Source organism: Zosterops lateralis (genome assembly GCF_965231275.1).
Source record: "Zosterops lateralis genome assembly, chromosome: 15".
NCBI classification, from domain to species: Eukaryota; Metazoa; Chordata; class Aves; order Passeriformes; family Zosteropidae; genus Zosterops; species Zosterops lateralis.
In genome coordinates, this window is record NC_139775.1 from 1,582,180 (window position 1) to 1,603,206 (window position 21,027).

Consider the following 21,027-nt stretch of genomic DNA (forward strand, 5'->3'; position numbering starts at 1 on the left):
AAACAGGGCATGGGCTCTCCCTGGGGAGAGGCACTGGTGCCACAAGCAGTGGGAGAAGCTTGCAGCAAGGGGTAGTTCAGGCCAGCCTTTGGGAGCTGGAAATCTCATGTCAAATTTTAGGAGAGCTGTAACAAACAAATCCAACCTCTGCCTCAGCTCCCTGGTTGCAGAGCAGCATCTTGGGTGATTTTATTCCTGCAGGCATGGGTTGAACTGGGTTTTCTGCCCTTCACAGGTGGCCCAGGCAGAGCCTGGGAGTGGTGGTGCAATACCTTCAGTTTAATCAGTGCTTTTTCATACTGCAGCTAGAAAATGCTTTTTGGGGCTAAGCAGGACAGGCTGGGAATGGCATGCTTGCTGACTTCAGCTCTGGGAAGTCAAGGGTGGTAGTTTGGGAGTACAGGGAGTGCAGGGTGCCTGTGACAGCAGAATTCATGTCTAGTGCACATTGCACATCAAAAGACTCCTGTATGGAGCAGGGGGTTTGCAACAGGGAATCTCTTGCTGCCCTGCAAATTCTGCCTGCAAGCTTGAGCTCCACTGGACACCCTGTGATGCCCAGCCCCACACTGGGTGCTCCCAGCTCCCTGCAGCCTCTGTCCTGCAGCCAGAAGGGCAGAGGAACGGCCGAGGCCATCCTGCAGGAGGCCTGGCTTGGGTGCCTGTGGACCCTGCTCCTGCCCTGTGAGTCACGGCGGCGGTGCCAGGGAAGCTGCTGGTGGCACAGAAGGCGCTTTGTGCCGGCTCTGTGGGGTTACTATGGCAATTGGGGAGAGGGAGAGCAAACAGATGGAGCAGAATCCCAGCCAGCACGGGGGAATTGCAGGGCTCTGTGTAGAGGTGTGGCTGGTAGCTGCTGGGGGGGCTGTGTGTGGAGCAGAGACCGATCTGAGTTTCAGAGGAGGTCCTGGGGGTGAAATGCTCAGCATGGAGCTGAATCCATCCCCTGGGATAGGATGGGTGCCCACAGCAAGCTCCCTAACTTGCTGTGCAAATGCAGAAGGACTCAGGGGACCCCAGTTTCCAGGTTCTGTTCTTGGCTTCCTACACTGAGTAGCGAGAGGCTGGGAGTGGGAAGGGGAGGCATTTCTGAACCCACGGACAACATCTTTCTCTTGGCTCCATTTTGCATTTGCTCCTGTCATTACTCACCTGGTATTTTGCAAAGTGCCATCAGTGGGTGTGTGGGGCTGTTCATGGTACCCCTTCCAGCCCTGCTGGGTGGGTGATGGGGAAGGGAAACTCTGCAGGCTCACGAATTAGAACTTGTGAGTGCTCAGGTGGTTTCCATCCAAGCAGGATGGGTTTGGGGTGGAGTGGCTCGTTTTCTGGTTTCACTGAGCTGGAAGTTCACATCATGGAAACTGTGCTGGTCTTGGAGCTGATGGCTCAGCTCTGGTGCAGGAAAAGTGGCAGATAAGGTGGGGGTGTGGACTGATCTGTGCTGATTCCCTCAGCAGGGAGGGATGCTGCTGGTCCTGCAGTTGGGACCTTTGCAATATGTTGCAGACCAGCTTTAACCCACAGTGAACTCAGTGAGGTTTGCATTTGGGGAAGGGCAAGGCAGGAGAAGCAAGTCCCAGGCACCTGTTTTGTCTTGGAGCTGGCAAGGCACAGGGATGGGGGCTGTCAGTGCTGGGGACGTGTTGGGTCTGTGTCACCTTCTGTCCTGCTGCAGCTGCAGAAGCTCTTGCACGGTGCTGCTGAAATTGCAGCTCCTGGCTCTCCCCTCCCTTCCCTGGCAGCCTTTGGAGTGCTGGACTTTGTCCACATGCCTGCTCCCAGCAGCCAGGCAGGTAGGAGCTGTTTTGAAAGGCTGTCCAAGGCCATGCTGAGCTGTCTGCTCCCAGCCCCAATGCCTGGAGCACACCTTGATATTCCTGCTTTCTAATGGATCTTCTGGCTCTGTGCAGCCACAGCACCTTTAGCTGCAAAGTGCAGCTGCCCCCATGTCTCTCCTGGGGGGATCAGGACCTCGATACTCTCAGCTGCTGCACTTTCAGCCCCTTGGGGTCAGTTTATCTTCCCAGGGAACTGGGATGGAATTTTCATCTACAGGTTTCTGGCCCTGCCTGAGCCCTGTTTCCCTCTGCAGCACTGGGTGTTATCTCAGGGCTCTTTGGAGTTGGGGGACAAGAGCATCCTCTTGCCAGTCACTCCTGATGCTTTGTCCTGGTGCTTCAGCCTATGCAAGTCCAGATTTGTGAGGGGTTTCACTGCTGGCTAGCAGTCAGCTCATGCCTGGTTTTTCCCTATTTTCCATCTGTTGTGGATGGGGTGTCCCCTCTCCTGCTGAGACTAACCCCTTGCTTTTGCTGGATGTCTCTCTGTGGTCATTGCTTTCCATGCCAGATCCAACTCTGGCTCTTCCCAGGAAGGCCAGGCTGGGGCTGGGGCCCTGGAGGTCATGGGGCCTCTGGACAGGGAATGTTTTTTGGGAGCCCTGCACATCACTAATGGCGTGGGGACCTCTTGTGGCTGGAGAAACGGGGATGGGGCCAGGTTTGGCTGAGCTCCCAAAGCCCAGCTGCCTCCCTCTCCTGCAGCTCTCCTGGGCCCATGAGCCATGAGGGATACAGGGCAGCTCTCTGGTTTGGCTGGAGCATGAAGGCTGAGCTGGTGTTTCATTTTTCTCTTTCAGATTCCAAAGGATCCTTGGAGCCACACAAACCAGGTAAGTGCCCAGCAGAAATTGCATCTTTCACCTCAGAAAGGGTTTAAGTCCCAAAGAAAGGGACTGTTAAAGGCCATGAAGGGTAAAGAGCACTTTTAGGGTACAGTGCTTGGCTGCAAGACCTGAAAAGTGGTCTGTTAGTGCACCCCTGGCTATTTCTACAGAGGAGTGTTCAACAATGTCATTGACACCACTTGTGCTCTGGCTCTTGCCTGAAATTTTGGGCAAGTGGTCACTGTGACCTTCTTGGCATTTTGCTGATCATGGTGAGGGGTCCAAGCCCTGCATTCCCTGCTGGGAATGGCTGCTGGGAAGAGGGTGCTTGAAGGAAAAAAGCAAAAATCCATTTGCTCACGTGTGCATCATCTTCTCTTGCAGTGAAAGGCAAGAAGAAACGGGATCTGAGGATAACATGTGTCCCCATCAAACCACCCGTTGCCAACACAACGTGAGTATCTCTGCTGCTTAAAGGGGTTCTCCAGAGCTGGATTTGGCACTTCCTCGAGGGGAATGGCCTGTGAGGACTTCCCAAAATCAGCATAGTTATTCTTTTCTCTTCAGCTGTGGCTCATGGGTGATGAGAAGGAATAGCACATGTGTGTGCAGACATGAGCACAGCGTGTCTCCCTGGGAGGTGCCTGTTTGATAGGAAATGTCCTAAAGGCAAAGACTCAGAATCTTCTGGGGAGCTCTCCACAGTCTTTCTGCCACGGCTCTGCCAGTGCCAAAGGGCAAAGATGCAGAAAGAGTGAATCTGCCTGTTGGGAGAAGGGGGAAGAATTTTAGTGCAGGGGAAGAGAAGAGAGCTGGTGGTAGCTGCACCACAACGGGAGCCAGAGGCACAAAGGTTGAGGAGTGTTTTACACGACCTGAGTATCAGGTTTAGTTTGAGTTGTTTGCAGCTCCTTACCCTGCTAAAAGGAGGACACAGACGTCTTGCACTGTTGTGCTGTTTGGTGCTGGGGCCAGTGCCCAGCAGTATCTCAGGGCACTGGAATTTTTCCCTGCCCTGTTTGCTTTGAGCTGCTGATGCTTGTTATGCCATGGGGGAGAGCCCAGGGTAGCAGTGCTTGGTTTGACAAAGAGCAGATGGCTAAAATTCCACTTCCATGGTGTTCTTCCAAAACACTTCGGGCATCACCACTGCTGAGCCTTGTTTGCTCCAGAAACCTGTTCTAGAGAGCTCTCCCAGCTCCAGGAGAGCAGTAGAGTCCCCAAAAGAGAAATCTCACTGCTGAAAACCTCAGGTAGAAAGGGGGAGGCAGGGGAGCTGCTCCACTGATGCTGTGCAGCCTCGCACAGCCCTGCCCTGTGTGTGACAACCACCTCCTTCCCCCACGGGCACATTTGTCTCTGCTCCTGCCAGAATTGAAATTTCCCCTGGAGAATGCCTCACGCTGGAGTCTGCAGGGCATTGCATGCCCAGAGGCTGGTGCAGGCTGTCCACAGCTCCTTTTCTCCCTGCTTTGCAAGCTGCAGTGCAAATATTTGCACAGTGCAAGGCTTTTGCTCAGAGCCCAAAGTACTTCCTTGAAGCCTGAGGCTGCTCTGATGGGAATTGAGACTAAACCAGTTGGGCAATCTCTGCTTTTAGAAGCTCCCAGGGGATGGGGAGAGCCCAGAAGTGAGGCACGAAGGGCAGAACACTCACGGTGGCTCTAAAAGTGCCGTGCTGCCCAGAATGGGAAGTGGGCAGCAATAAGGAAAAAAGCCATAAAGGGCAACTTTCACCTGCCTGGTGTTGTGCAAAGGGTGACACCAAAGTGCTGCCTGCTCTGCCTGCCTGGAACAGGCAGCAGAGTGTACACAAATGATTCACCAGGGAGGAATTACCTGTTGTTCCCTCGCGTGCGTTTCGGGCTCCGTGGCTGTGCTGTTACAACACCTGCCTGTCAAAACATGACAGCTGAGCTGCTCTGCCACAGAAACGTCTCATCCTGCCACTCTCAGCTCCTCAGGCTCCTATCCTGAGCAGGAATGGTTTCACAGCCCGGTGGTTTGGGGCATGTCTCACCTGGCTGACTCCCTGGGGTTCTCACTGTGCCTCGTGGGTGTGGGGTGAGGTGTTACTGGCACGATTTAAAGCCTTTGTGGGTGTTTGGAGGGGGCGGTTGGAACCTACAACGAGGCACGGGGTGGGGGGGGGGAGGGGGGGGAACAGCAGCTGAAAGTGCTCAAAGGAATGTGAAACCTGGCTCTGGCCAAGAAAGGTGAATGAAGCTGGGCTTTCTCCTGACTCTGTCTTTTTTCTCACAGGCCCCCGAGGAACTTGGACTCCAGGACATTCATTACCATTGGAGATAAAGTATGTGTCAATGGGGTCTCTTTTTTTTTTTCTTGCTTCAGTTTGGTTTTCCCTGGGCATGGAGAGCTCTGTAGGATTGTGCCTTGTAACCTGTCAGATCAGGAGTGCAGCCTCATGAGATACAACTTTCAATCTAAACCATTCTAGGATGATCCAACCCAGCTGTCCTAAATGAGGGTGGCGTCACCAAGCTCTGACTACCCCTGAAAAAGTCCCTTTATCCTGCCTACCCACAGGTCTGTGTTGCTGCTTGAGGCCCAGGAGAAGCTGGGCACAAAGTTTCTCTCTGGTTCTCCAAAGTCTTTCCTAGTGACCTGATGAAAAACACAGCTAGAAATAGCCACTGTGTCTCTTTTATTTCATTCTCTTGTTATGGGCTCTCTTGGGGCTGCAGAAGCTGTTTGCAAATGAGCTAAAAATACCCTGCATTGGATCAGCCCTATATCTAGACCCTTCCAGGCTGGGAGGTGGCTTGGCTGATGGGATCTGGGTCCCTTGGCCTCAGTGCAAGGATTAGGATTGAGGAGAGGAAGCTTTGGCTGGGTCCAGGGAACAATCCTGCTGCCTGTGCTGTTTTCTGGGCCTGGTGTCCTGTGTAGCAGGAACTCTGGGAGAGATGCTCTCTGTGACAGCCTGGGCACTGTGTGTGCAAGGGGACAGTGCTGCAGCTTAGGAAAAACTCTCCAGAGTCACTTCCTTGCCTGCTGCAGTGTTTGCAGGAAGGGTCTGGTCTGGGTATTTTGGAGCGACATGATGGAGAAGAGGACTTGGGCAGAATTCCAGCTGTAGGAGTGGGGCTGGGTGGTGACCTCGGGTCTGTGGGATCTGCACAGGCCATGCTGTGCATCCCATTGTCCTGGGAGGGAAGGTGGCTGCATCCATCACCTCTTGTTGCTGGGCAGGGCAGGGCTGGTTCCTGGAGTGTACTGGGAACCACCAGCTTCTGGGGAAGCCTCGGGGCAAATGCCGGGAAAGGAAAAACACAATGACCTGGAACAACTGCAGAACACGTGTCCCAAGAGCACCACAGATCCTTCCTGGAGGCCCCTGCGAGCCTGCACTGCTCCTCTGCCAGCTGCCCGTGGTGGGAGGTCAGACATGTCCCCTCAGCCCTGCTCTCCTCATTTCAGGATCCATGTCCTGCCCAGGAAAGGGCCGGCACCTTCCTGTGCTGGGCAGAGCATAGCTCAGCTCTGAGCTCAGGCACAGCCCTCCCTCACTCCCTGCCTGCCACATCTGGCTGGAATCAACAGCCACATCTGGGCAGAACCATCGGAGCCAAGGCTGGTGGGAAGGTCCAGCAGACCTGGTGGCTGTGGCCAGCGCTGAGGGGACAGTGAGGAGGGGACAAGTGCTGGCCAGGGGCCTGGCAGCCACATCTCCCAGCCTGGCTCCTCCACCCCGTTTCCTCTCTCCCTGCTCAGGGCGTGGCTCCCAGGCCCCGTATCCGGAGCTGTGCCGTGTTGCTTTCCCACCCTCGCTGCCTTTGTGGGGCACTTTGGCATCCTGGTATTATTTTTGTTCCCTGAGACCGCAGGAAAACGAGGCTGGATAAAGCCTGGCTAAAAGGAGGCCTGTGACTTATTAGCAGCGATGAATGCAGTGTCCAAAAATAGCCTGTGTCTCACTCGTGCCCTGCCCAGCAGAGCCAGCAATTACAGGGGAACGTGTCTTTAGGGAAACTTGTTTGTGGGTTTTGCAGGAGCTCGCTGGCTCCCTGCTGTGTCAGGCCTTCACTGGGGTGAGCACTGGCCACGTTTTTGTTTTTTTTTCCCAGCTTGAAGCAACACTTAGGTGGTTGTTTTCTTGGTGTTAACTCAGGTTTTACCTTGCTGGCAGCTTTTTGGTGGTAGGAGAAAGTATTGAAAAGCTGTTTGAACTCAGCGATAATTAGAAATGGAGTTGCTGTGTGCATCCTGTCCAAGAGAGACTTTGCACAGGCGTTGTTAGACACACAAAGGTGTATTTGTGACTGCTGATTTTTGGGATGTGGGGAGAGGTCAGTGATCCCTGGCTGCACACAGGGGTTTGGAGCTGTGGTGGAGGCTCCTGACTGCTGCCCATGTTGTTAAAATCCTGCAAATAGTTCAGCAACTGCAGAAATACTCTTGTGTGGGTAATCCCCCGCAGGCAGAGAGGCACCAACCTTTGGTGCCCTTTCTAGTGGCAATGTTCCCTGGGCTTAAAGGATGAAAGTCCTGATCTCCAGCTGCAGAGGGGGAATTAAACGAACCCTGGTGAGTGTGGGGTGAGAAGGCTTGTACTGTGATTCAACAGAGCCAAAAATACCCCCAACCTCTCCAAGCCTGGTGCCTCTGTAGGTACCATTGCTTAAAATGCTCTGCACAAGTGAGCTGAAAGCGTTGCTGATGTCCTTGTTGATAAACGTGCTTGTCCCTGAGGTCATTTTGTCCTGTCTCCCTAAAGAACTTTGAGGTGGAAGCAGATGACCTGGTGGCCATTTCGGAGCTGGGCCGTGGTGCCTACGGCGTGGTGGAGAAGGTCCGGCACGCGCAGAGTGGCACCATCATGGCTGTGAAGGTGAGGACACCTGGATATTCCACCTGGCTGGGGTGGGCATCAGCAGAGGCAGCTCCCAGGGAGCAGAGGGACTGCTGAGCTCCACTGGTTGTGGCAAAATGGGGAGGGGCTTATCTGGGTTTGGCAGCCTGTGGTGTTCCCGGTGTGGTTTGGTCAGTGAGGGGTCTGATAGTGGTTGGGCATGGTGGGGTTGATAACAGGCTTGGAAATGCAGGATTGGTGCCTGCAGGGCAAGGCTGGGGTGTCAGTGCCTGTCCAGCCTGCTGGCCTGGCCCTGCATCTGCTGCAGAGCATGCCAAGGGTTTGGCATTCCTTAAGGTTCTGTCTGGCAGAGGCAATTTGGGCGTCTCCTCCTGGGTGCTACTGGCTGCAAAATAAGGATAAAACGCCCTGGCCCCAGAACTGCAGGAACTGAGTCAGGCTGGGGGATGATGGTGTTACCCCACCTTACACCAAACTCTTCTCTTTTGTATTTGTCTCAGAGGATTCGAGCCACTGTGAACACTCAGGAGCAGAAGAGGTTGTTGATGGACCTGGACATCTCCATGAGGACAGTGGACTGCTTCTACACAGTCACCTTCTACGGAGCCCTCTTCCGTGAGGTACTGACCTGGTGGGTGCCTGGGCGCATCTGGGGCTCTGGGATTGCACTGGAGGCACCAAACTGTCCCCAAACACCTCTGTGTTCTTCAGCCCAGCTCTTTACCTCCCTCAGATTTCCAGGGAATTCCCTCTCAACTGCTTTCTCTCCATCCCGCAGGGTGACGTGTGGATCTGCATGGAACTCATGGACACCTCCCTAGATAAATTCTACAAGAAAGTGTTGGAGAAGAAGAAAACCATCCCTGAAGACATTTTGGGGAAAATGGCTGTGTCTGTGAGTGGCTCTGGGTTCTTAGATGTGTTTGTGCCTGCCTGAGCCTGCTGGAGGCCTCTCCTGAGGCCTGTGGTGTGTTTGCAGTGAGAGGCTGCTGCTGAGTGTGACTGATGGGTGCTTTTTTACTCTGTTTGTCCCCAGATTGTACGAGCTCTGGAGCACCTGCACAGTAAACTGTCTGTAATCCATAGAGGTAAATGCTGGATGGGGTTACTGGAGTGTGTGGCTGAAGATCCAACCTTGAAATAAGCTAGGGGAGGACTTGTTTCCAGGTGTGCTGTGTCCTTCTGGGATCAGCCTAAAGTGGAATTTGCTGGTGGTTAGGACTGTGGTGAACAGCTTTAGATGGTTGTTCCTGAGATGCCTCCCTTTTTGCAAAATGTTCTCTTCCTCCTTTCCAGATAGAAGGTTGAATGTAGCAATAGAATTCCTCACTGCCTGCATTTTATGAGCATCTTTGTCCCTCTTGGAGTACAGAAGTGCCTTGAAGGCAGCTCTTGGAGATAAAATCCCCAAGTCCTCCTGGCTGGGTAGTTTTAACAAAATAAGGGCTGAAGGAGACCTTAAAAAATCACAGATGGGAATTGTAACACCCAGGTCTTGCTCTCCATCCTGGTAAAGTCCATTGTGTAGTTGTGGACGGTTCAGGATGTGCATGAGACAAACTGTCCTGAAGATTTGGTAGAGCCATGCTTTTAAGGCTATGCTGGGCACATAAATCTCTCCTAAGGAGCTGGGGATAAACTCCTCAGCATTTTATTTCAGCCTTTTGACCTGCCTGGTTAGAGATGGGGCTTGTTCTCCCTGAAGGACATAGTTGTAGTTTACCTGTGAATGACTTTCACTGCAATAAGACTGGTGGGGTTTTTTCTCCCTCCCCTTAAGTTGGGGCCTGCCTAGTCCCTCCTAGGCCTGCAGGGAATTTTGTTTTGTCTCAGACTCTTCAATACCCCTGCAAGTGCCCAATTTGCTCTCTTGCCTTTCCTCTCAGATGTGAAACCTTCCAACGTGCTGATCAACAAGGAAGGACATGTGAAGATGTGTGACTTTGGGATCAGTGGTTACTTGGTGGACTCTGTTGCCAAGACCATGGATGCTGGCTGCAAACCTTACATGGCTGTAAGTGCATCCCTGTGCAGCCTCAGCCCTGACTGCAAGAGGCTGCTGCTGCTTAGAAATCAGTCTGTTCCACCTCCACCCTGAGATAAAAGCCACTCAGGAGTGCTCTGGTCTCCCTGACTCAGCAGAGCCTCCCTTTAGGCCCAGCTCTGTGTGTTAATCCCACAGTGACTCTCCCTGTGCCCCTTCCATTTGCAGAAGGACACAAAACTGGCTGGTGCTGGTTGTGGCACTGCTCCTTGTTAGATAGAAAGTGCTGAGGCTTTTCTTGGCAGGGTGGTTTAGTTTCATCCTCGAGTCAGTGTGAATTTCCCTTTGCCATCTGTGGTATCCTTGTGGGAAGTGTGTGCTCCTGAGGCAGGGGTCATGCAAGTCTCACTCTCCCGCAAAGAGGGAGAGTTGATGTGAGTTGTGTGGAGCAAGATGTGGCTTTCATCAGAGCTAGACTTAACCTCAGACTCTGCCTCCCTGGGGACATGAACCAGGGAAATCCACCCAGCCTGGCTTTTGGAGCCAGAGGTTTGTTCTCTGGGGGTTGCACTGGGAAAGCAGGAGTGGTAACATGTCCCATTTTGGTGTTACAGCCAGAAAGAATAAACCCTGAGCTGAACCAGAAGGGCTACAACGTGAAGTCGGATGTCTGGAGCCTTGGGATCACAATGGTAACACCAAGGGCTGGGATCTGTGTCTGCAGCCCTGGGGTTGGGATGGGCTTTGGGCAGGTGGGGCTGTACCCCTGCTCTGAGCAGCATCAGCTGGGTGGGTGCCCATCAAACAGGACTCAATTTGAGCCTGACAGCTCAGGACAATGAAGTTAATTAATTACCCAGGGAATTCAGGCTCTCAGCAGACAATATCAGGATGACAATGAGTATCCAAGCTGAGTATCTACAATTCTGGCTTTGAATTGCTCTACAGCTCCCTGCCTGCTGTCTGAGGGGTGGTCAGTGGAGCAGGGTTTGCTGCAGCTGGGGGTCACAGCCTTCCTGCTTCTCTTCCCCCATGTCACCAGAGCCTTGCAGGGGATTCCAGTCCTGCAGCAGTGAGAGCTGCTGTGTGTGGTTTGCAGCAAATCCTGCCTGCAGGGTAGCTCAAAGCAGCCAACAGGAAGGGGAAATGCTTTCAGTTCCAAAATTGCAGCTGCTTGGGATGGTTTATCTGCCTCCTGCAAGAAACAGATCTTGCAGAAAGCAGCTGAGATCCTCTGGCACCAGTGGACAAAGGAAATCCCAGCTGTTGCCTCCAAGGGATGCTGCCTGAGAAACAGCTCCTGCTTTCCAGGAGACTCTCCCTGTGAGGGTAGATTGTTTTCAGGAATATTTCCTGTGCCCTCTTAGCCATGGATTTTGTTTTGGGGGCTGCATCCCTGTGTTTGTGCGTGCTGTATCTTGGCAGATATTTCCTCTTCCCCAGCGTGGTCTCATCCACTCTGCCAAACCCAAGCCCCTCTCCCTGGTGTCCCCATGCCAGCACAGAGCTGGTCTGGCTGACTGGAAATGTCATCAGCTCTGAGCTGCAGGAAGCTGTGGGACAGGAGATTCTGAGTGATGGAATATCCAAACCTTCCCAAAGCTGGAAGGGAGAGAGGAGCTTGCTGAAAGTTGGCCAGCCTGCAGCTGAATGGAGCCCCAGAATGTTTGGTTCCCTCTCGTGTCCTCCTCCTGGGCTGGCTTCCTGAGTTTTTTAGTTTTATTTTCTTTATGAAGGGGTTGGATTGATTTCAGACAAGACAGTTTGTGGGACATTGAGTTGCAGGGCTATTCCAGGCCTTCCTGGGCTGGTGGCTTCATTCAGATTTGCAGTGGCAGGAACTGAGCTCCCCTGACCTGAGCCACAGGCAGGGCTCTGTCCCAGTCTCTGTCCTTTCCGGTTTGTCATTCCTCCCATCCCATCACACCCTACCAGGCAGGTCTCAAGGTTCTGTTGCCCATTTTGAGACAGGAACTGATCCTTGGCATGAGGAGACTGCCGGAGAGCTGTGACAGACTTTTTCCTGCTTAAATGAGGGATGGAGCAGAGGTGACTTGTAGGAAGAACCCAGTAATTGGGGTGGTTTTGGCAAAATGATGTTCTAGCACTTAATTTTTCTTGGGTTTGTGGACTTTTTGTGTGTTTCGCTCATGTAGTGCTAGCCCAAGGCCCAGAGGCTGCCTTAGGGCCAGCAGAGCACTTTGGAAGCCAGTGCAGAAACTGTGTGCTGTTATTATTATCTTTTTAAATAATCCCATTTTACATATCTTTTGTGACTTCCTGTAAATGCATTAATATGCTGAACCAGCCTGAAAAGGAAGTATTTTTGGCCTCTGGGTCTTCGTATTAAAAAAAAAAAAAGTGGTATGACCCAAATTGAAAATGGTTTCTAAGGAAAAGAGGGTTTTCCTTTAAATCTGAGCTGGCTGAGCACGGTGGGGTTGTGATTGGTGTGTGTCTCACGTTGCCCTGCCTCCATCCCCAGATTGAACTGGCCATTCTCCGCTTCCCATACGAGTCCTGGGGGACGCCCTTCCAGCAGCTCAAGCAGGTGGTGGAGGAGCCCTCGCCCCAGCTGCCACCTGAACGCTTCTCCAAGGACTTTGTGGACTTCACAGCACAGTGGTGAGGCTCCAGCCTGGCTGAGGAGGGGCCCTGATTCGTAGGGGTTGGATTGGGGCTGGGTTTGCTGTCCTTTGGGAGCCCTTTTCTGCCTTCCTCGCTGTACCTGGTGCTCAGCATGGCAGGAAGTGCAGCCCAAACTGGTTTTGCTCTCAGCCTGACTCACCCAGGCTGGCTGGAAGGTGCAGAGGTTTCTCTTCCCCTTTTCCTGTCACTGCTGCTGAAATGTTGGTGTTTTCTGGCAAAGTGGCAGTGAAACCAGAAGCAACCCCTGGCAGCCTCTGGGTGAAAGCTGCTTTTTGTGGTTTTATGGGAAGCTGCTCCCCCCAGGGTGTCCCCTGCTGCCTGGGTGCTGCCTGGAGCTGCCAGGCAAACCCTGCAGGTGCTGGGAAACCATATCCTCTCCTTCCCAATTGTTCTGGTCTGTGTGGGGAAAACTGCAGAGCTGCTTGGCTTCTGCTTTTTGTGGCAAAACACTGCGTTGCCCTTCTCCAGGTGCCTCCTTGGCTGCTTTGCTGGTGGTTCAAACCTGCTCAGCCAAGGAGAGCGAGGGATGAGTGCAGCCCACAGGGAGCATTTTATGCTGGGTGGGAAGGGGAGATCCCCTGTGACAGACCACATACAGCAAAAGAAAAAGATCCTACAGCCTTTCTCTCCCTTTTTTATTCCCTTCCAGCTTAAGGAAGAACCCAGCTGAGCGAATGAACTATTTAGAACTTATGGTGAGTGCAGAGTTGTTTCTGCTGGTCTTTATTCCCAATTTTGAAACTCAGATCACCTCAAAATACATGGGAGATTTTTCAGGCATGGAGAGGGATGGGTGTAGTGTGCCAGAGGTGAAAGGGTGATTTGATTTTATGGGTGTTAAGGTCAGGGATTCCAGGTGTTTTCTCCCTCTGTCCTATCTACTCTTGGAGAGTTTAGACCTTGAAGGATAGTAGTAGAGCTGCCAAGGTGGGGTGTCCTGCTCAAGCTGAAGTGAGAAATGCCAAAGTTCACCTTTTAGCTGAAGAATGGTGTCTGTGGGAGTCTGGGGAGGAGGTTGGAGTCCACCTCCAGCTGTGTGACATCCCCTGGGGGTCTGTGCTTGGTCTTGGTGTCAGCTGACGTTTCTTTTGCTCTCCTTGGCAGGAACACCCTTTCTTTACCTTGCACGACACCAAAGAGACTGACATGGCCTCCTTTGTGACAGAGATCCTCGGGGAAGACTCCTAACTCCCAGCTGCCAGCTCCCTGCAGTCCCTCCATCCCGGCTTCCCCGCAGGAGAGCCAGCAAGGACTCGAGTTCAAGGTGGTTTGCACAAATCACAAATCGAACCTCCCCGGCCTGGGGGCATCTCTGGCCCCATCCAGCCTCGAAATCTCTTTTCTTTGCCCTGAGGAAAAAAATCCCCCAGGAGGAGCCTTTTGAAGCCAACACCTTTCCATCTAAGCCAAGGACTCTGAAGGCTCAGGAGGTCCCAGGAGAGGACCTGAGCAGAGGGTGCCCCCCCCAGTACCCAGTGCACAGCACATGGGGTTGTGTTTCTTTGCTGCCAGGGGAAGGCAGAGAGAATCAGTGGTGCTGTGCTTCTCCCACTCCTCTTCTGCGTGCCCAAAGTCCCTTCCCTGGAGTCAGGTCTCACTCACCTTCCCTCTGTGCCTGGCTCTCTGCCCCAGGAGCCCACACAGCTTTAGGAGCTTGTGGGGCTCCCTGGGCTGCTCCTCACACCAGAGGCTGTTTTACTGCCTGGCTCCACACCTTAAGGACCCTCAGAGGCAGCACCAGCTTGTGTATCCCTCTCCCTCAATCAGTGCTGCTCCCTTGACAGGGGGTGATAAAGGCATTTTTCCACAATCACACCATGACACAAGCTGCAGCCCACGCTGTCCCCACACCTGCCCATGGCACTTCACCTGGCATCCATCCCATCCCTCATGGGCACAAGGTGATGGAGAGACAGCAGGTGCCCCGTGCTGCCTCTCCTCCCTGGGCTGGGAGGACACATCCCTGCTCTGGGCATCGCCTTCCACAGCCCTGGCTGCCTCCACCTTCCCTGGCTCCCCGAGGAGACGGTGCTCCGTCTGCTTTTCCAACCTGGAGCTGCTGTCAGACCTCTCACTGTGACACCAGCTCCTTCCAGAGGCTGAACTCGCCCCCCTCGTGTCCCAAACTGTCCCCAACCCCTGCAGGTGCCAGCGAGAGCCAAACCCCAGTGACTGGCCCAGGGCTGCTCACACTTGTACATTTGGTATCTATATATGATGGACTTTATGTGTTTCCTAGGTTTGATCTAACTCGCTATAAATTAAAGCCCTTCTGTGTGGGAGGAGAGGAGGAGCAGTTTCCTCCTCTGCTGACAAATCCACTGTGAAAACCTGATGTGTTTCCCCATGCTCCCAGCCCGAGGAGCCAGGGGAGCAGGAGGGGTTTCTGGCTTCTACTGTACATGATCACGGATAAACGCACCAGCTGTGGATTTTGGGTTTTTTTTTTTTAATAATTGAGTTTTTCTGAAGGATTTTTTTTCTTCTTTTCTAATATATATTTGTGTGTGTGTATGTGTGCTCTATATATATTATATATTTTTAAATCAATGATGAATGTGTGGATGTCTATGTGGCCAGCAGATCTGGCGCAATAACATTTTTCTGGCTAAATTTGGGCAGGTGGGGAAGGGGTCACTAGAAAGCACTCTGGCCTAAGATTACTTTTTTTTTTTTCTTTTTTAAAGAAATGCATCTATTTTTTAACTGAATCTTTAAAAATGTTATTCCTGAAATTCATGCCCTGGCGGCCTGGATTTCAGGGTGAATTTCCAGTGTTCAGGGTCCCCCTCAATGCAGAATGATGTCCCCTTAAATTCATCATTCCCCTCCTGCAGTCCAGGGGTTGATGCAGTGCTGGGGACCCCCTGCCTGGGAAACTGGGGTGCTCCACACCATCCATCCCCACGAGCTGCTTCTGGGAAAGCTGCTTTGGGGCAAATGGTTTTCAGTCCTTGATGCATCACACAGCCATGCTTTTCCCTGTGCCATCCCTCTGATCCCCCTCCCTGAGTCAACAAACCCTGAGGGAAGCAGCCCAGGTGGAGCTGCACAACCTCTGTTCAGCTTCAGTTTGACCCTGACCCTGCAGCCCACCTCTGGATGGAAAATAAGGAAGTGATTGATGTTCTCCATGTCTCCCTCCTCCTCATCCTGCTCTGCAAACCACCTGACACTCACCTGTATCTGCTTGGTTTGACAGCTTTGCTGCTGAGATGTACAATTGTATTTTTTTTCATAGTTGGTTACTTTGGATTATTTTTGTTTTGAGTTGAGCATTTGGGTTTTCTCCCTTCCCTCTTGGTTTAAACCCTTTTCCCCTTCAACTCGCCTTTTTTTGGTGCTTTGGGGAACCGTGTTCATTAAAAAAAATATTTTTTTTGCATTTTTTTTATTTTTTTCTGCATTTCTGCTCCTGGAGAAAGTCCTGATTTCTGTACTTTGGGATAAGGGAGCATCTGCCCTTTCAAACACAGGGGAGGTGGCTCTGGGGTGAGCTTGAGCCTCTGTGGATGAGCTGAGGCTTTGCTGAGGAGGCAAACACACCCCACCTCCCTGTGCCATGTCCTCTGCTTCATTCAGCACAGGTCTTATCTGTCCAAAGCCTGTGTCCCTTTTCACCTCCCTGCTTCCCTGTCCCACCGTGTTCCCTCTGCAGTGGCAGTTCCCTGGGGAGAACCAGCTTGGCTTTAAGGTGGGCGAGGATTTTGACTCATATGGGAAGCCCCTCTCCCCTTGTATTTTTGGGAATGATCTGTACCCTTCAACCCCCGTCCTTGATTCTAATAAAATTCGCCCTCGAACCTGCTGCTTGTCTTCTCTTATTGCTGTTTGAGCATCAACTGGGGGCTGTTTGGGGCAGCAGCTTGGAGGGGGGATCCTGCCTTCTCCTTACATTGTGGGGTGATGCTGCTCCTGATTTGGGGATTGTACAAGCTGTGACCCTTGGGCTGGCATCCCTGAAGCCACCCCCACGGCATTGAGGAGGCAGCAGCCTGGGGAGTGATCCTGCTCCTTCTGTATTTTGGTGATGCCGCTTCCAGTCTGGGGCTTCTACAATCAAGGGACCCTCGGAGCTTTTCCCCCCGGGAGCGCTGCCAGGGGCTGCCCAGGGTTCTGGGGCAGGAGGAGGCTCTCCATGGATCGGGGATCCCCTCGAGTCCAGGGTGCCGGGGCAGCACGAGCTGCCCGCGGCCGCGAGGGGGAGGCAGCGCCCGGCGCCGGGACCGGGCGGGACACGGCGGGATGAGCCTGGATCGGCGGGCTGAGCATCCCCCGGGACACGGCGGGATGAGCCTGGATCGGCGGGCTGAGCATCCCCCGGGACACGGCGGGATGAGCCTGGATCTGCGGGCTGAGCATCCCCCGGGACACGGCGGGATGAACCAGACCCGCGGGATGAGCCGGGACCCCGTGGGATGAGCCTCCAGTGGCGGCAGGACCCGGCGGGGTCCCCCTCTCCATCCCACCCTGCTGTGACACCCTCGGCACCTCCCAGCCCCCCCTCGAGGGTGCGCGGCCGGATCAGGGCAGGGGAGTCCGGGGGATGGTGCCCATTGGGGATGGAGCTGCAGGTTTGCCAGGGGACTGGGAATAAGAAACCAGTTCACTTCCCGAGTGTTTTCCCTGTCAGCCCTCTCCGGGCAGGATCAGGCCAGGGAGACACCGGGTCCCTCAAACACCGGGATCTTGGTGACAATGCTTTGCCTAGAAATGTGGCCAGGGGGAGAGTCAGCAGTGCTGGGGAGAGCAGGGACCCCAGGAACACCCATCCGTGTGCTGTGGGGACACACCTGGAGGGGGCCCGACCTGCCGGGAGCTGGAGTCTGCTCTGTTCCAATTACCAGCTTAATAGCTACATCGAGACCATTAAAAATGCATCAGTGCCTCCGAGGAAAGAACTTCAGGAGAAGTGGAAAATTCATCACTTTCAGTTCCCTTATTAGGAGAAAAGGTGTTTTTTTCCCCCCCATTTGTCTCAAGCAGAGGCAAAAAGAGGTTATTTCTGCCTGGTGACTCCCCCATGGGACTGTCACGAGCTGTGAACAGGCAGTGCCCAAACCTGGGTGAGAAGGACACAGCTCCCACTGCAGAGAAGGGAAAACTCAGCACATCCAACACAGCCAGGGGCATGTGGATCCTCAGGGCTGCAGCAGCTCAGTCCTCCTCACATGAAGGGGCAACACCTTTCCCTGCCCTGAGAGCACATTGGGAACATGTTGTGATAATGAACGACACAGGGACTCCAGGCAGGTGCAAAGGAGTGCCCTTTGTTCCAAAACCCTGGCCTTTTTGAGCAGTTGGCTGGTGATCAGTTCACCCAGTTTTAAGGCACAACAAGTCAACCAAGCACCATACACCACGACATGGACATTTGGCAGTCACACAGCACATCTCTCACATCTCTCTACCCCTATTCCAGCTGAGCCATCTCCCATAGTTCCCTTCCACTTAGCCTAAGTAACAGGCTGGAGCCATGTTCCAAGGCCTTCCCTTTATAAAGCCTTACCTATGGGTAACATGAGCAGTCCCTCTAAAAGGGCAGACCCCAATGTAGCCCCCAGTACACTGCAGATGTTTGTACTGGTCACACTGGCCCTTTGCAGGAGTGCTTCAGCAGGAACTGTAGTGGTAGGACAAGGAGTAATGGGTTCAGACTGAAAGGGGGAAAAGAAAGATTTGATACACATAAAGAATTCTTGGCTCTTAGGGTGGTGAGGCCCAGGCACAGGCTGCCCAGAGCAGCTGTGGCTGCCCCATCCCTGAAAGTGTCCAAGGCCAGGTTGGGCAGGGCTTGGAGCAACCTGGTCTAGTGGAAGGTGTCCCTGCACATGGCAGGGAGTTGGAACTGGGTGATCTTTAGGGTCTCTTCCAACCCAAACCGTTCAGTACTTCCATTCTCTGGTGGATCTCTCCAGGAGCTCCTGAGCTGGAGCTCACGCTGTTCCTAAGAGCCGTGTGCGGAGGAGGGCTGGCTAATGGATTAGCAGGGGGTGTGATGATGCAGCCAGTTTTCTGGGGCTGAGGGTTATTTATTTTGCTTAATTTTTTTTTTTTCTTTTTTTTTTTTTCTTTTTTTTTTTCAGACAGTGCCTGAGCCCATATCTAGGACAGGGGTGGGTTTTTTTTGGTTTGGGTGGCCTGTGGGCACCTTGTCGCTCGATAGTGTAAATTAGCGAGTTCACCCAGGCCAGTGGTTTGTACGAGACGTGTTCAATCCTCCCCTAATAGCTGCCTCACCCAGAAACTTCCAAAGCTCTTGTAGCACCTAAGCACTAATGAGCTGAAGCTGCAGAATAGCAATGAGGCCTCGGGAATATGGATCAGCCTTTCCTGGCCCAGCCAGAAGCTCTAAAATCGTTGCAGCTGGTACCCAGAGGGACCAGTGCAGCCCAGCTTGGGAGAGAAGGGTTTAAACGAGGTGCATTGGGTAGAAAAGTCTTTGCTGCCCATGAGGAGCTGCTGGGGATGTCTCCCAGCTCTCCTCTCTAAACAAGTGTAGGTGCCTTGCTTTGAGGTGAGGAGAGCTCAAACTCTGGTTTAATCACTGGCATCCAGGTGCTTTGATGCCCTGCCTTTTCCCCCTGATAACTGACCATCGCTGGCTATGGGTTTACACCTTTTGCTTTGTTTTTGCTGCTGCCGTGGACAAAGCATCTCCAAGCACTTTCTGTCTGTCCCAGCAGCCTAGTTTGCACATCCAGCCCCAGAGAGTGTGTATTTATGGAGTGAATTGTACCACTGGTCCATACACAGCTGCTTTCCTGCTCCATCCCTGGGAACTGCACAGGACCAACAGCAACTCCCCATCAACGGGGTGCTGGAAACCTGGGGTGATTTCTGCTCGAGCCCCAAACCAGGGGCAAAACTCCTGGCTTGCCCAGCGAATATCAACCTCCAGCCTTCCCTCTCAGCTTGAAACTCCTATTGATTCTTTTCAGAGGCGGGAATGCTGCTGGGGGAACGTGGGGGTGGGAGGAGGAAGCCTCAGCAAGCAGCGCAAAGCCTGAAAATATCAAAGCCTGACGCCAGCGCTTCGGGGGTGACCGGGGAGGTCACCTGCCAGGCAGGGATCCCCGGTCCCCCAGTGGGTTTGCCGGGAGCCTTTCCAGCCCCGCGAGCGGTGCCTGTGGCCCCTCACACGCTGCGTTAACCTTTCTGGAAATACCAAGCGGAGCTGGAACAGGCTGTTTATCTCCAGACGGCGGGAGCGGCGGCGGGCGCTGCAGGGACCCGGGCAGGGGGCTGAGAGGAGCCTGGCGAGCCGCGGTGGCTTTTGCACTTGATTTACACCTCGGGGTGGAGGAGGAGACAGAGACCTTGATGAGCCAAAGCTGCCACCTTGACATCAGCTGTGTTTTCCTCAGTGTCACTCCCCGCTCAGGGCCGCTTGTTCTCTCCCCGAGTGATACACTCCTTTCCTCTGACTGAAGCCGAGATTTCATAAATAAACCCCAAGGTTTCAGACAAAAGTCCGAAGCTGCCCCGAATGCCACGGATGCTGTGTGGCTGCTCAGAGCAGTGAGGCAATTCATCAGCGTTTCCCAGGTCATCCCGACCCTCCGCACGGGCTCTGCACAACATCACCGCCCGCAACAGGTCCCGAGCCGGGCCGGCAATGAGGAGCTGATGGATGATCCTGAGGGTCCCCCGGAATGTGCCTGTGGATTGGGAACGCTGCCGGGAAGCCCTGGCTGTGGCAGGAGGTGTTTGGCTCTCCTGTGCTGCTGCCCCATCCCCGGCAACGGGAGCCCCAAGGATGCTCTGTGCTCTCAGGCTGGTAAATGGCTCTGGAAATACCCTGAATCGATACCGGCTGGCTCTGCACGGCCCCGGGCACACACACACCCGGCAGAGCCGGGCAGGGCTCGGCAGCGCTGTCGGCTGGATTTTTGGGAGCCTGGGGGAAGGTGCGGGGTGCTGGTGGCTCCCAGGGCTGTGCTGGTGTGAGGTGTAGGGGTGGCAGCGGGATGTCTCAGACGGTGGTGCCTCCAGCTTGTCTTCTCACCCGTGTTTTTCACAGGGGTTGAGGGGTTGTTTTAGAGACTTACACTGTGACTCTTTTCAGGGGCCTCTTCAAACAGCCCCAAAAGTGGTCTGGGGATTCTTGTGACTGTATCCCACATCCCAAAGGTTTCCTGGGCTCTGACCTGGCCTCTTTTGGCACAGAGGGGATGAGCTGGGGTCGGGACCTTCAGCTGAGAGGACTCTCTGGCCTCTCCCTCACCTTTGCCATGACTCAGAGTGGAATCCACAGGAATTTTGGTTTGCTGTAGGCTGGAGCACCTGGCTGCCCTGTGGGGAACCTCAGCAAAGACTGGAAGGTTGTTTTTAGGGGTGCAGAGCAGCCTCAGTGACCTGCATTTGGGGGATCCTTCCCTTCGGGGAGGGGGGCAATGCTGGGGGTCCCCACTCCCCTTTCAGTGCCCTCCCTGAGCCCAGGACATGTCCTTCCTCATCATCCTGCCCCACCCTGAGTTTCTTTAATTACAGCTTTGTGCGAGATCTTCCCCTTTAGTCCCCCAAATCTTCTTCTTAATTAAAATCCTCGATCTGGGCCAGCAGGAAGCAGCTGTTGCCTCTTTGCAGCAAGCTTGGGTGTGTTGTAAGCTGCCAACCTGATTGTGGGCCATGCAGGGACAGGACAGGGACAGTGTGGGGACAGGGGGCACTGGCGTTGTCCCTGTCCCACCTGGCATCCCGAGGGGACCTGGCTGCTGGAACCAGCCTTGCCCTGCCCGTGGTGAGGGCTGGAATGACCTGAGCTGTGAGTGGGGACTGAGCACTGGGTCCCTTTGCATCCTTCCCACCATGGAGCACTTCCAGTGGGGATGCAAATGGCCTGAGTGCAACGAGCCCAAATTCATCTTGGGTTTGCCCAGCTCCTGATCT

General features: G+C 53.8%; 1 protein-coding gene across 2 annotated transcripts in view; it reads left to right on the forward strand.

The window, feature by feature from the left end:
- The window catches only part of MAP2K3 (mitogen-activated protein kinase kinase 3), a 28,956-nt gene extending 14,271 nt beyond the window's left edge, over positions 1–14,685 (forward strand). For both annotated transcript variants that reach the window (XM_083872423.1, XM_083872424.1), the window contains exons 2-13: positions 2,642–2,674; positions 3,053–3,122; positions 4,931–4,979; positions 7,407–7,520; positions 8,003–8,122; positions 8,281–8,397; positions 8,539–8,590; positions 9,389–9,516; positions 10,101–10,178; positions 11,972–12,111; positions 12,785–12,830; positions 13,240–14,685. In XM_083872423.1, coding sequence (XP_083728549.1) covers positions 2,642–2,674; positions 3,053–3,122; positions 4,931–4,979; positions 7,407–7,520; positions 8,003–8,122; positions 8,281–8,397; positions 8,539–8,590; positions 9,389–9,516; positions 10,101–10,178; positions 11,972–12,111; positions 12,785–12,830; positions 13,240–13,323 — 1,031 coding nt within the window. In that variant the 3' untranslated portion in view covers positions 13,324–14,685. The remainder of the gene's footprint in view (positions 1–2,641; positions 2,675–3,052; positions 3,123–4,930; positions 4,980–7,406; positions 7,521–8,002; positions 8,123–8,280; positions 8,398–8,538; positions 8,591–9,388; positions 9,517–10,100; positions 10,179–11,971; positions 12,112–12,784; positions 12,831–13,239) is intronic.
- Positions 14,686–21,027: the final 6,342 nt, after the last annotated feature.